At 43.0% G+C, this 14,315-nt stretch overlaps 1 protein-coding gene across 6 annotated transcripts in view; it reads right to left on the bottom strand.

Annotated features, from left to right (window-relative positions):
• The window catches only part of LOC112255494 (reticulon-4), a 36,799-nt gene that overhangs the window by 1,628 nt on the left and 20,856 nt on the right, over positions 1–14,315 (bottom strand). For 5 of the 6 annotated variants that reach the window (XM_024428477.2, XM_024428484.2, XM_024428491.2 and 2 more), the window contains 5 exons: positions 12,381–12,588; positions 7,584–7,722; positions 6,562–6,631; positions 4,166–4,212; positions 3,934–3,992 (listed from right to left, as the gene is read on the bottom strand). In XM_024428477.2, the coding sequence (XP_024284245.1) occupies positions 3,934–3,992; positions 4,166–4,212; positions 6,562–6,631; positions 7,584–7,722; positions 12,381–12,588 (523 nt within the window). Of the gene's footprint in view, positions 1–3,933; positions 3,993–4,165; positions 4,213–6,561; positions 6,632–7,583; positions 7,723–12,380; positions 12,589–14,069; positions 14,226–14,315 lie in introns of those variants that run through there. The other variant, XM_024428508.2, reaches the window with a different exon arrangement.

Below are 14,315 nucleotides of genomic sequence, written 5' to 3'. Positions count from 1 at the left end.
ACTTTAAAAAATGTAACACCTTTACATAAGTATTCAGACCCTTTGCCATGAGACTTGAAATTGAGCTTAAGTGCATCCTGTTTCCATTCTAGCCATGCCCCAAACGTTCCCTATGCCTGCACCACTTACTCATTGCTAGCTCTAGCCTTTCCTGAGAAACCACTGCACTCACTGGGAGTCTGGGCTACGTCACCACTTATGCTGCACAGAAGTTAACACACACATATATATTTTTTTACACCCCTTTTTATCCTCCCCCCAATTTTGTGGTATCCAAGTGGTAGTAGTTACAGTCTTGTCTCATTACTGCAACTCCCGTACGGACTCGGGCGAGGCGAAGGTCGAGAGCCATGCGTTCTCCGAAACACAACCCAACCGCACTGCTTCTTGACGCAATGAACATCCAACCCGGAAGCCAGGCACACCAATGTGTGGGAGGAAACACTGTACACCTGGCGACCTGGTCAGCGTGCACTGCACCCGGCAGGAGTTGCGAGTGCGCGATGAGACAAGGATATCCCTACCGGCCTAACCCGGACGACGCTGGGCCAATTGTGCGTCGCCCCATGGTCCTCCCGGTCGCGGCCGGCTGCAACAGAGCCTGGGCTCGAACCCAGAATCTCTGGCAGCACAGCTAGCACTGCAATGCAGTGCCTTAGACCACCTTACAATACAATAAGATACCGGTAGTAGCTTGCTTGAAATCATAATGCAAAATATTGTCATTTTCAAAGCAGATCGTCACCAAAAATGAATTTACCAGTCTGCTGTTCCCACATGCTTCAAGAGGGCCACCATTGTTCCTGTTCCCAAGAAAGCTAAGGTAACTGAGCTAAACGACTACCGCCCCGTAGCACTCACTTCCGTCATCATGAAGTGCTTTGAGAGACTAGTCAAGGACCATATCACCTCCACCCTACCTGACACCCTAGACCCACTCCAATTTGCTTACCGCCCAAATAGGTCCACAGACGATGCAATCTCAACCACACTGCCCTAACCCATCTGGACAAGAGGAATACCTATGTGAGAATGCTGTTCATCGACTACAGCTCGGCATTCAACACCATAGTACCCTCCAAGCTCGTCATCAAGCTCGAGACCCTGGGTCTCGACCCCGCCCTGTGCAACTGGGTACTGGACTTCCTGACGGGCCGCCCCCAGGTGGTGAGGGTAGGCAACAACATCTCCTCCCCGCTGATCCTCAACACTGGGGCCCCACAAGGGTGCGTTCTGAGCCCTCTCCTGTACTCCCTGTTCACCCACGACTGCGTGGCCACGCACGCCTCCAACTCAATCATCAAGTTTGCGGACGACACAACAGTGGTAGGATTGATTACCAACAAAGACGAGACGGCCTACAGGGAGGAGGTGAGGGCCCTCGGAGTGTGGTGTCAGGAAAATAACCTCACACTCAACAAAACTAAGGAGATGATTGTGGACTTCAGGAAACAGCAGAGGGAACACCCCCCTATCCACATCAATGGGACAGTAGTGGAAAGGGTAGCAAGTTTTAAGTTCCTCGGCATACACATCACAGACAAACTGAATTGGTCCACTCACAGACAGCATCGTGAAGAAAGCGCAGCAGCGCCTCTTCAACCTCAGGAGGCTGAAGAAATTTGGCTTGTCACCAAAAGCACTCAAACTTCTACAGATGCACAATCGAGAGCATCCTGGCGGGCTGTATCACCGCCTGGTACGGCAACTGCTCCGCCCTCAACCGTAAGGCTCTCCAGAGGGTAGTGAGGTCTGCACAACGCATCACCGGGGGCAAACTACCTGCCCTCCAGGACACCTACACCACCCAATGTTACAGGAAGGCCATAAAGATCATCAAGGACATCAACCACCCGAGCCACTGCCTGTTCACCCCGCTATCATCCAGAAGGCGAGGTCAGTACAGGTGCATCAAAGCTGGGACCGAGAGACTGAAAAACAGCTTCTATCTCAAGGCCATCAGACTGTTAAACAGCCACCACTAACATTGAGTGGCTGCTGCCAACACACTGACACTGACACTACTCCAGCCACTTTAATAATGGGAATTGATGGGAAATTATGTAATGATATCACTAGCCACTTTAAACAATGCTACCTTATATGTTACTTACCCTACATTATTCATCTCATATGCATACGTATATACTGTACTCTATATCATCGACTGCATCCTTATGTAATACATGTATCACTAGCCACTTTAACTATGCCACTTTGTTTACATACTCATCTCATATGTATATACTGTACTCGATACCATCTACTGTATCTTGCCTATGCTGCTCTGTACCATCACTCATTCATATATCCTTATGTACATATTCTTTATCCCCTTACACTGTGTATAAGACAGTAGTTTTGGAATTGTTAGTTAGATTACTTGTTGGTTATTACTGCACTGTCGGAACTAGAAGCACAAGCATTTCGCTACACTCGCATTAACATCTGCTAACCATGTGTATGTGACAAATAAAATTTGATTTTGATTTGATTTGAATTAACTTAGTCTACCCCGCCTCATCTCTCCCAGTCAAGATATTTTCTTGAGCGGTGTGTGTAAATGTCATGGGCCTTAAAGAGGCAGCGTACACATTTATAAAAAGACTAATGCTATTCTACGCAAATGTTGAGTATAATAAAATAAGTCAAATGGATGGGAAACATTTTGTCGCCCCATGAAAATCAGCCAAAACAAGCTAAATAACTCAATGCATGCACATCCTATTGAATATACATTCACCTGTATTGTGAATATGCCTAGGCTACATTAATTTACCCAGATTATCAGAGATTTACCATTCAAATAAATCAGTGTTATATAGATTGATTTTAATGTATGCATGAATTAATCCATTATACACTCAATTTGGCTTTGGTAAAAAAGCTATTGAACTTTAAAAAAGGCCTGTCTGGATCAAGTACCATTGTGACTTTGGCCAATATGCCTTTTTTTGACATAGTATCGGTGTGACGTTGAATTGAACCGTATACAAAATCTGAATGGTGAAAGACCCATTGAAATCCCTTAGAATGTATGCGTTGCCACCCTAGGGTCATGAACTACTCAAAGCAAATTCATAACAGATTATTACAAAACATAAAATACTGTCAAATTTGAAAACTAGGTGGATATGTAAAATAAGCATTTTCATTTCTGTATTTTTCTGATGGCCAGAGAGACATTGGAACTTAACAGTTCATGCAAAACACATGCACCATGTATACAAAAGTTGTGGACAACCCTTCAGATTAGTGGATTTGGCTGTCAGGAGGAGAGATAATGGTCTGGGGCTGTTTTTCATGGTTCGGGCTCCCGAGGTCCATACCTCGCTTTTTGGTACCCTTCCCCAGATTTGTGCCTCAACACAATGCTGTCTCGAAGCTCTACGGACGACCTCATGACTTGGTTTTTGCTCTGACATGCAATGTCACCGGTGGGACCATATATAGACAGGTGTGTGCACGCATTACCAAATCATGCCCAATCAATTGAATCTACCAAAGGTGGACTCCAATCAAGTTGTGAAAACATCAAGGATGATCAATGGAAACAGGATGCGCCTGAGCTTAATTTCAAGTCTCATAGCAAAGGGTCTGAATATTTATTTTTAATTTGCCTTGTTCAGGGGCAGAACAGATTTTTACCTTGTCAGCTCGGGATTCGATCTCGCAACCTTTCGGTTACTAGTCCAAAGCTCTAACCACTAGGCTACCTGTCGCCCACGAATATTTGGAAGATGCATCTCTCATTACATCACTGCCAAGATAATTCTATTTGATCCACCACAATTTATTTTTCAACAGCTTTTTAGGACTTCAATTGACCTGGTTGTTCAAAGAGTTTTTTTGGATACCTACTTCCTATACATTTTTCCTTCGCATTACAACACTGCCAAGATATTCACATTTTGTCAACCAGTATTTACTTACGTTGCAATAATGTCTTTGACCCGCTTGTTGGCCATCCCCACATAATGGTCAATCTGTACCTAAAATACACAAAACAAAAATCATTCTAGTGAAAAGCTTCGGTACAATATTAAACTTCCATTTGACTTTGAAGTCAATTGATCAACATTTCAGTTTAGGTGCGAATGTTCTATGCTTCCCTCGTCAGATCAACATATTTTTCATACATTTATCAGCAAATAACAGCTCATACCTTGTACTTCTCATAGATGATGGGGAAGCTGAACATTCCAACCAGACCTGGAGAGAGGGGGAGAAGGTTGACACCTCTGTCAGTAAGCAGCTATGTCTGTATACAGATTTAATATTGTATGCGAGCAGAGTGCCCAATTTGACTGGAGCTAAATTCCCAAAGGCTGGAGGGTCTGCCTTCTCGCACGCTCTAATTTCTCTCCAGTACTGCTCACGTCACGAGGTCAGGGTAACCCGGTCCAGCATGCATTTGTAGTCTACTTGTGTGCTGCTATAGCCCCTTGCTTTACCTGCTGTCGGAGTACGCTAAATATTTTAATAAAGAAACTGATAGAACACGTGCTAAATCAAGGTGACTTACAAAGATAAGGACCAAGATGATAAGGACACTGATGTCGTGTCCTCAACTAAAGAATAATTGTGAAACCTGGAAAGAAACATATCCCAAAAACATGATTGTGTACTTACTATGTGCACATGCTAAAAGGGAACAAAGTGGGTCGGTGTGTGTCATGGTAGCAAAGTACACTGCTCAAAAAAATAAAAGGGAACACTTAAACACAATGTAACTCCAAGTCAATCACACTTCTGTGAAATCAAACTGTCCACTTAGGAAGCAACACTGATTGACAAAAGATTTCACATGCTGTTGTGCAAATGGAATAGACAACAGGTGAAAATTATAGGCAATTAGCAAGACACCCCCAATAAAGGAGTGGTTCTGCAGGTGTTGACCACAGACCACTTCTCAGTTCCTATGCTTCCTGGCTGATGTTTTGGTCACTTTTGAATGCTGGCTGGCGGTGCTTTCACTCTAGTGGTAGCATGAGACGGAGTCTACAACCCACACAAGTGGCTCAGGTAGTGCAGCTCATCCAGGATGGCTCATCAATGCGAGCTGTGGCAAGAAGGTTTGCTGTGTCTGTCAGCGTAGTGTCCAGAGCATGGAGGCGCTACCAGGAGACAGGCCAGTACATCAGGAGACCGTAGGAGGGCAACAACCCCAGCAGCAGAACCGCTACCTCAGCCTTTGTGCAAGGAGGGGTAGGAGGAGCACTGCCAAAGCCCTACAAAATGACCTCCAGCAGGCCACAAATGTGCATGTGTCTGCTCAAACGGTCAGAAAGAGACTCCATGAGGGTGGTATGATGGCCTGACATCCACAGGTGGGGGTTGTGCTTACAGCCCAACACCGTGCAGGACGTTTGGCATTTGCCAGAGAACACCAAGATTGGCAAATTCGCCACTGGCGCCCTGTGCTCTTCACAGATGAAAGCAGGTTCACACTGAGCACATGACAGACGTGACACAGTCTGGAGACACCGTGGAGAACGTTCTGCTGCCTGCAACATCCTCCAGCATGACAGGTTTGGCAGTGGGTCAGTCATGGTGTGGGGTGGCATTTCTTTGGGGGGCCGCACAGCCCTCCATGTGCTCGCCAGAGGTAGCCTGACTGCCATTAGGTATGAAGATGAGATCCTCAGACCCCTTGTGAGACTATATGCTGGTGCAGTTGGCCCTGGGTTCATCCTAATGCAAGACAATGCTAGACCTCATGTGGCTGGAGTGTGTCAGCAGTTCCTGCAAGAGGAAGGCATTGATGCTATGGACTGGCCCGCCCGTTCCCCAGACCTGAATCCAATTGAGCACATCTGGGACATCATGTCTCGCTCCATCCACCAACGCCACGTTGCACCACAGACTGTCCAGGAGTTGGCGGATGCTTTAGTCCAGGTCTGGGAGGACATCCCTCAGGAGACCTCCGCCACCTCAGCAGGAGCATGCCCAGGCGTTGTAGGGAGGTCATACAGGCACGTGGAGGCCATACACACTACTGAGCCTCATTTTGACTTGTTTTAAGGACATTACATCAAAGTTGGATCAGCCTGTAGTGTGGTTTTCCACTAATTTTGAGTGTGACTCCAAATCCAGACCTCCATGGGTTGAAAAATGTGATTTCCATTGATCATTTGTGTGATTTTGTTGTCAGCACATTCAACTATGTAAAGAAAAAAGGTATTTAATAAGAATATTTCATTCAGATCTAGGATGTGTTATTTTAGTGTTCCCTTTATTTTTTTGAGCAGTGTATTTATAAACTAAAAGTCTGATCTTAAACATTCATTTTTGTTCTACTATCTATACAATAGGCCATAAATGATTAGGCCCAACATGCCTGCCTGGCATATTCCCACATTCAAGGAGCTTTTCGTTTTGATTGGGTTATTGCCTAAACCTAAGCCTACCCATGACAAAAACAAAAAAATACATGTATACATTTTTTAAACTGCAACTCTGCCCAGCCAGGCAGGCGTGGAAGTGAAGTGTGTCAAAAATGTCACAAAAAGCCTTTACGCTTAAGTCTCCAATTATCAACTTTTTCAAACGGTATCTTACCTAGAATAAGGAGTGTGAGTCCGTTGAACAAGGCACCAACATAGGTGAGAATCCACATCAGCACAGCAAACTGGATGGGAGAAGGATAGGTTTTATTTCAGTCTGTTCAGAACACTCAGCCTATTCATGGGTTGCAGCATGTTGTCACAATATTGTTTTGAACATTCGTTTTCAGACCAGCTGACCATGCTACTCCATAGTCTCAATTGGTGCCGATTAAGATTATCTGAAGTATATTACTGTGGCTTGGAAACACAATGACATTTCAAAATGTAGACAAATTAGTAAGAAGTTTCTGTAATCATTGTGATGTTTCCAGAGACTTTAGATGCAGTACAACTTCAGCTAAGATTGAGGGGAGAGCCCCGACATTCTACCTAGCTAATGTTGGCATTGTTAGCCATTTCTGATGAACTCTGCTAGCTCATGGCAACATCGCCATCTCCATCTTAAACTTAACAAAATCATGATGGCAAAGTTGTTTTCTACTAATTAGTCTACTTAAACAATGTCGACGTATTTACAGGCCATTCGCGTAGATTTGACGAAGTCATAAGCCACTGTTCTGAAAGACTTGGCATTAACCATCTGTCAGAAATCAATATGCTGAGGCATCTGTAGAACGTTGAGAACTATGGCAATGACGCGACCGAGTGACAGAGGTGCAACCATGAGCATGTAAGAGGCTATCTTTCCATATATTGATTAGCAAAGCCGTTCTATGACAATTTCACTCAAAATGTTGCTTATTCCTTCCTACGGAGCTTAGGTATGTTAACATGTGAGGCACTCCGCTGTTGTAATCCAGGATCACATGCATCCTTATACAGTGATATCCAAGGTTTTCCGTAGCTATTAGGGGGTTGAACCTGAACATTCCCAACAGGTTAACAGTCAAATTCCCCCTAGACTGAGTAAAAATATATCATTAATACCAAAATATGTAGCCTATTCCTAAACAAGCACCATATTTCCGTGCAGGAGGTTAGCCTACATACTTAAGAAAGCAAATGAAGATTTACCTTGAGGGAATCCACCAGGTCTTCAACAAGAAAGAGGCGACGCAGCTCTATGACTGTTGTGTTGAACCATGCCAGAGCACAGTCGCTGTACTTATGGACGGTTTCCTCTGACAGACCCACATCCTGCTTCAGGTACAGCCTGCAACACCACAAAACATGAGCGGCAAGACAAATCCTGAATCTAAACAAGGTGTGTTATCATTCAACAATGGAGTTAACCCACATATGTATAAACTGTCATGACTGTCCTGTGAGGATTCAAATAGGTCCAACCAGACCCCCTCTCAGCCACATAAGGGGGGGGTAACACCTCACACTCTGTTGTAAATCAAGGAGAACTTTCAGCATCTCCCTCTACAATTTTCACCACAGGAATGAGCCCGTTTCAGACCTTTTCCCGAGGAAACTAACACATTCTAAAGCAAATACTGGAACAATATTTCTAACATAGAATGTGGGGAATGGTCAGGGGTGATCTGGAGAACACTGGTGAAGTTTCAGTTATTTTGTGATGTCATTAAAAATGTTAAAGGAAATACTGTAACTTGAAAAGTATATGTCCATCCTGTGTTGTGCATGAAATATGAAAAGTGTGTGTGTGTGTGTGTGTGTGTTTTTAGGAGCCATAGAGTTCTACATCAACTTTGCAGTGACTAGCCACACCCACGAGTGAGGTCAGAGAACGTGTCAGCCTGATAGAACCAAGCCTTTTGAATGAATTGTATAAAATGGGTTAAGAATTTACACATCAGGCCAGAGAGATGTGGCGCTGCAGCTCACATTTAAAGTGGTTGGAACTCAATCTCAACACAAGGTAGAGACGATAAAGTCACGTCCCGGACAATCACTGGTACGGCTGATTAGCTGTCCTCAGTAAAGTATCTAGAAAAGCACATTTAAGTGGGACCATTCCATTACTGTGTTCAAATCATCGTATTACACTACTCCCATCACCCCACTGGAACCATCTTCAAAGAAACATCTTCCAGAGCGAATAGAAGTAGAATACAATCTGTAGTTCTGTTCAGGACTACACGACAAGTCACCGGATATCGGACGACTGCAGAGGAGAACAGTAGAAGACTGGTGGGGACCCCTTTCGGACAATCAGAGCCTTACAAGCAAAGAGGTCAAACATCCTTTCCAAGAAGGCCTTGTCTATCGAGAGAAACCAAGGATTTTCACATAAATACATTTATGATTTCCTACTCCAAGCGGGTGGCGGTGTGCAAAGTATAAGTGACAGTAGTTTCTAAACGTAACAACGTTGAAAGGTCTGTCCATCTCTCTTGTAACAAGCAGCCATTTTGTTGTCAGTCTGCTAGGGACCTGTTTCTAATGTATTAAGTGTGTATGTTTATACTGTGTTACCATTTAGTTAGCAAATAAAATAAATACATTTGTGTAGTACTGAATCATAAGTAAGGCTGTGGTTTTTGCAGATGCAAGACTGTTCAGAATGATGATATGATACGAGGTTATGATTAATAAGTTAACTGTTTATGGATGTGATAGGTAGACCTTTGGAGTTTAATTCGGTAGATTGTAACTCTTTAAAGAACAGCTCCCGTGGTGCCACAAATCCTAGTGAGTTTGTTACATGATTAATTTAACCGGGTAACACTTAAACAGTTGATTAGATAAGTCATTAGATTAATGAAAGTAAAGTCACGACACTATTCTAGTCAAGGCTCATCCTACCCTCTGTACACCTCTTTTCTATTCATATATAGTGTCCCATAATCTCTACACACCATCATATACATTCCAGACTGGCATTGCTTGTTCTAATATTTATATAGATATTTTTTTTATTTGCATGTATTGTTATTACTGCACTGTTAAAGCTAGGAACATAAGTGTTACACCATAGCTGCAACAACTGCAAAATGTGTACGCAACAAATACAATTAAATTGTTTCTTAGTGTTGAGGTTATTCACAAAACATGGGCGAGGGGTCTAGAAAACCCTCTGAAGCCTACAGGTTGTCAAGGAGTGGTTGGCCTTTTTGCACATCAGATTGATTTCTTAGAACGCAAAGCCAAGAACCACGCTTGACCGGCTTAGTTATGATTTTCTGAGCACCAGTCACAATCCCTGTAATCTTAAACCAAGATAATTCAATGTTAATGAGTGGTTGGTGAGAATTCATAAGGCTTTAAGCCACTGCCAGGAATGGGGATAACCAGAGTAGCAGCTCTGTGCGACAGTCAGAATGTTTACTCTCAAATAAGAGACATGTCCCTTTCTCCCTCTTTGGCTGGGAATACATCTACTTCTGCAATCCAATCATCTAATCAAACCAATATTTTACTCCAACTATAAATTAGCCAGTAGCTGAATAATCATGTTCAAATTGCATGATTCATAAAACGTGTAGTTTCAATTCAGTCATTTAACTTCAATTCAATTCCTGAAGTGACTAAATGGAATAATCCACAAAAAGATGCACTCTTCAGGAACACTGCCATGGAACAGTGATCACTGAAATGTATGTGAGATGCCAAGGTTACTCTGCTGTATAGGAATCTTAAACTGCGGTTTTGGAACAAGAGATAGTCCAGAGAGCAGCTGAGGCTAATGCATGCATGATGTAAATAATAGAATATATGGATGTTTTCTGCAATACATCATGGTGTATGTTGAGCAGTGGAATAAAGTACTTATGAAAAAAAATACCACTTTAGTAGTTTAAAGTATCTGTACTTTACTATTTATATTTGACAACATTTACTTCACTACATTCCTAAAGAAAATAAATGTACTTTTTACTCCATACATTTTCCCTGACACCCAAAAGTACTTCATACATTTTGAATGCCTAAGAGGACAGGAAAATGGTCCAATTCACACACTTTTAGCAAGAGAAGACCACTGGTCATCCATACCGCCTCTGATTTGGCATAATCACTGAACAAACACTTAATTTGTGAATTATGTCTGAGTGTGCCCTTGACTCAAAAAAAAGAGAAAATTGTGCCATTTGGTTTGACATTTATGATGTATACTTTAGTATATTTTTGCAATTACATTTTACTTTGGATTAAGTATATTTAAAACCAAACACTTTCATAATTTTACTCAAGTAGTACTTTACTTGGTGACTGTCACAACTCATTTTCTATTAAGGTACAGTGGGGCAAAAAAGTATTTAGTCAGCCACCAATTGTGCAAGTTCTCCCACTTGATTTGATTTGACTTAAAAAGATGAGGCCTGTAATTTTCATCATAGGTAAACTTCAACTATGACAGACAAAATGAGAAAAAAAAGATCACATTGTAGGATTTTTAATGAATTTATTTGCAAATTATGGTGGAAAATAAGTATTTGGTCACCTACAAACAAGCAAGATTTCTGGCTCTCATAGACCTGTAACTTCTTCTTTAAGAGGCTCCTCTGTCCTCCACTCTTATATTAATAGCACCTGTTTGAACTTGTTATCAGTATAAAAGACACCTGTCCACAACCTCAAACAGTCACACTCCAAACTCCACTATGGCCAAGACCAAAGAGCTGTCAAAGGACACCAGAAACAAAATTGTAACCTGCACCAGGCTGGGAAGACCGAATCTGCAATAGGTAAGCAGCTTGGTTTGAAGAAATCAACTGTGGGAGCAATTATTAGGAAATGGAAGACATCCAAGACCACTGATAATCTCCCTCGATCTGGGGCTCCACGCAAGATCTCACCCCGTGGGGTCAAAATGATCACAAGAACAGTGAGCAAAAATCCCAGAACCACACGGGGGGACCTAGTGAATGACCTGCAGAGAGCCGGGACCAAAGTAACAAAGCCTACCATCAGTAACACACTACGCCGCCAGGGACTCAAATCCTGCAGTGCCAGACGTGTCCCCCTGCTTAAGCCAGTACATGTCCAGGCCCGTATGAAGTTTGCTAGAGAGCATTTGGATGATCCAGAAGAAGATTGGGAGAATGTCATATGGTCAGATGAAACCAAAATATAACTTTTTGGTAAAAACTCAACTCGTCCTGTTTGGAGGACAAAGAATGCTGAGTTGCATCCAAAGAACACCATACCTACTGTGAAGCATGGGGGTGGAAACATCATGCTTGGGGGCTGTTTTTCTGCAAAGGGACCAGGACGACTGATCCGTGTAAAGGAAAGAATGAATGGGGTCATGTATCGTGAGATTTTGAGTGAAAACCTCCTTCCATCAGCAAGGGCATTGAAGATGAAACATGGTTGGGTCTTTCAGCATGACAATGATCCCAAACACACCGCCCGGGCAACGAAGGAGTGGCTTCGTAAGAAGCATTTCAAGGTCCTAGAGTGGCCTAGCCAGTCCCCAGATCTCAACCCCATATAAAATCTTTGGAGGGAGTTGAAAGTCAGTGTTGCCCAGCAACAGCCCCAAAACATCACTGCTCTAGAGGAGATCTGCATGGAGGAATGGGCCAAAATACCAGCAACAGTGTGAAGACTTACAGAAAACATTTGACCTCTGTCATTGCGAACAAAGGGTATATAACAAAGTATTGAGATAAACTTTTGTTATTGACCAAATACTTATTTTCCACCATCATTTGCAAATAAATTCATTAAAAATCCTACAATGTGATTTTCTGGATTTTTTTCTCTCTCATTTTGTCTGTCATAGTTGAAGTGTACCTATGATGGAAATTACAGGCCTCTCATCTTTTTAAGTGGGAGAACTTGCACAATTGGTGGCTGACTAAATACTTTTTGCCCCACTGTATATTTACTTTTACTCAAGTATGACAATTGGGTACTTTTCCCCACCACTTATGTTAAAAAAAGTGGGTTACTAACTTGAATGGGTGCCCTTCATCAGACTTCTGGATGGCCTGCAGAATCCCCTTGTATATCCTGAAGCAAATGGTGACGGAGAGGAGCACCAGAGTGATGTAGGATGAGACACTGACGATGCTGCAAAGTGTCAGGGAGAGCAGCAGAGAGAGGCCAGCGCCAAACACCACACCAGAAGTCTTGACATCACGCCAGTACAGGAGCTCTACCACTGCAGGAGAGAGAACAGGGTCAGATAGCTGCAGGACACAAACTAAGTGTGCTTCTTTTCAACACATTAAAATAAGAGATTATGGTGGTGATGTTGGAGGTGGAATGAGAAGGGGTAAATCTATGAAAAAATGAACACCCAATTTAATTTGCTTAATTATTTGTCTGCAGATACTAGCCACACTACTTTACTAAACGGGAATCCCTGGTGTTCCCTACAGCTGAGATGTTTCGTTTACTGTTGGAACGCCAGTATACCACTGCAGGTATTGCACCTAGGTCCAGGTTCATTCATAGCCATGGCACAGGCCTAAAACCTGTTCATTTTTAAGATTGTTAGCCAACCCCCACCCAGTCAGCTAGGGGCAGGACAGACCCATGCTTGTGTATCACCAGCAATTCCTAGCACGTCAGTGTACAATATTAGATATGAAAGACATCTATTTCCTACTGGCAGACGCATTTTAAAACGTAGGCCAGTCAGCAAGCGGGCATTGCTCGAGTCTTCAATGTGCAATGACTTGGCAGGCTATCAGATTTCAAATTGCTTAACAAGTAATGAATGGGCTTATAGTTGAAAACCCTTTTACAGGTTTCTGCCAAATAGATAATAGTATCAAGCGATTAATACCAAAGCAACGACTGATGCATTATTGTGATTGAATTGATCACATAGCGAACAAGTAAAATACCTAAAGGCACCGCAGAAGCAGAATCAAAAGAAGCGTCAGCAGTTTTAGCCAGCCTAGGGACACACTTCACTGTCAAATCACAAGAATGCTTCTCGTGAGGAATCAGGTCAGACCCTTTATGGACCACGCTCGTGGGGTCTTTTTAAGTGGTGACGCTAAGCTTTTAATTTCTCCCAAACGCCAATGTTAGCTGCTAGCTAAACTGGATAGCTCGGCTACAGCTCGTTTAAATATAGCTAGATCGCTAACATTGGCCAGTTACTAGTAGGTAGGCCAAACATTTGCGTCACCAGGACCCTTTGTTTAGAATGTTTCTAGCAATAATAGCTAAAGTGCAACCGTGAAAGGGGGGGGTTCGTCCTTTCAGTCTATCTACGGTACATATGGTAAGCATGAACTAGCATGTGGGGGAACTAAAAATAACCCAGGCATATCAACTGCGCTAATCTCATCATATTGCTAGCTAATAACATGCCATGATTTAATAATGTCCTTCCGTATACATCTCCATGTAAACACTACTTTAATATCCACGGGGGGAGATGGATAAACAAGAAAATGACTGAATCGTACATGAGTCTGACGCCATGTAGTTCTCAGCGTAGCCCCCATCACGATAAAATGTCCAGTTTGACCTAGCTGGGCCTCTGCATAGCTCCATGCACAGCTCAATTCCTACCCATTCGCCTCACACCGTAGCGTCGGTAAGGCAAATTGGTCAATTCATACAATCGAATATAAATGTGATATGGAAAGACAGCATCGTACACACGAGAATGACAGCACTTACCCCGTTCGGCATCCATCTTGAGCCTCCTAGCATCCAGCACTTAACTAGCTCAGCTGCGCGAAAGGGTGTTCACTTCCTGCTAGGTACATTTGAGATCCACTCATTATGCGGAGCTCTGCAGCGCCTCAGCCCTTTCTAATTATGTTGACGTTTCAATACGTGCCCAATGCAAATATGCGAATCTGCTTTTCTACTATTCGTGGGAACACTGGTAGAGCTTTGTAGTAATAGTCATTTGGTTTCAAA

Source organism: Oncorhynchus tshawytscha, linkage group LG01 (genome assembly GCF_018296145.1).
Source record: "Oncorhynchus tshawytscha isolate Ot180627B linkage group LG01, Otsh_v2.0, whole genome shotgun sequence".
NCBI classification, from domain to species: domain Eukaryota; kingdom Metazoa; phylum Chordata; class Actinopteri; order Salmoniformes; family Salmonidae; genus Oncorhynchus; species Oncorhynchus tshawytscha.
The sequence above is the reverse complement of the archived record's forward strand: the minus strand, read 5'-3'. Positions and strand labels throughout refer to the sequence as shown.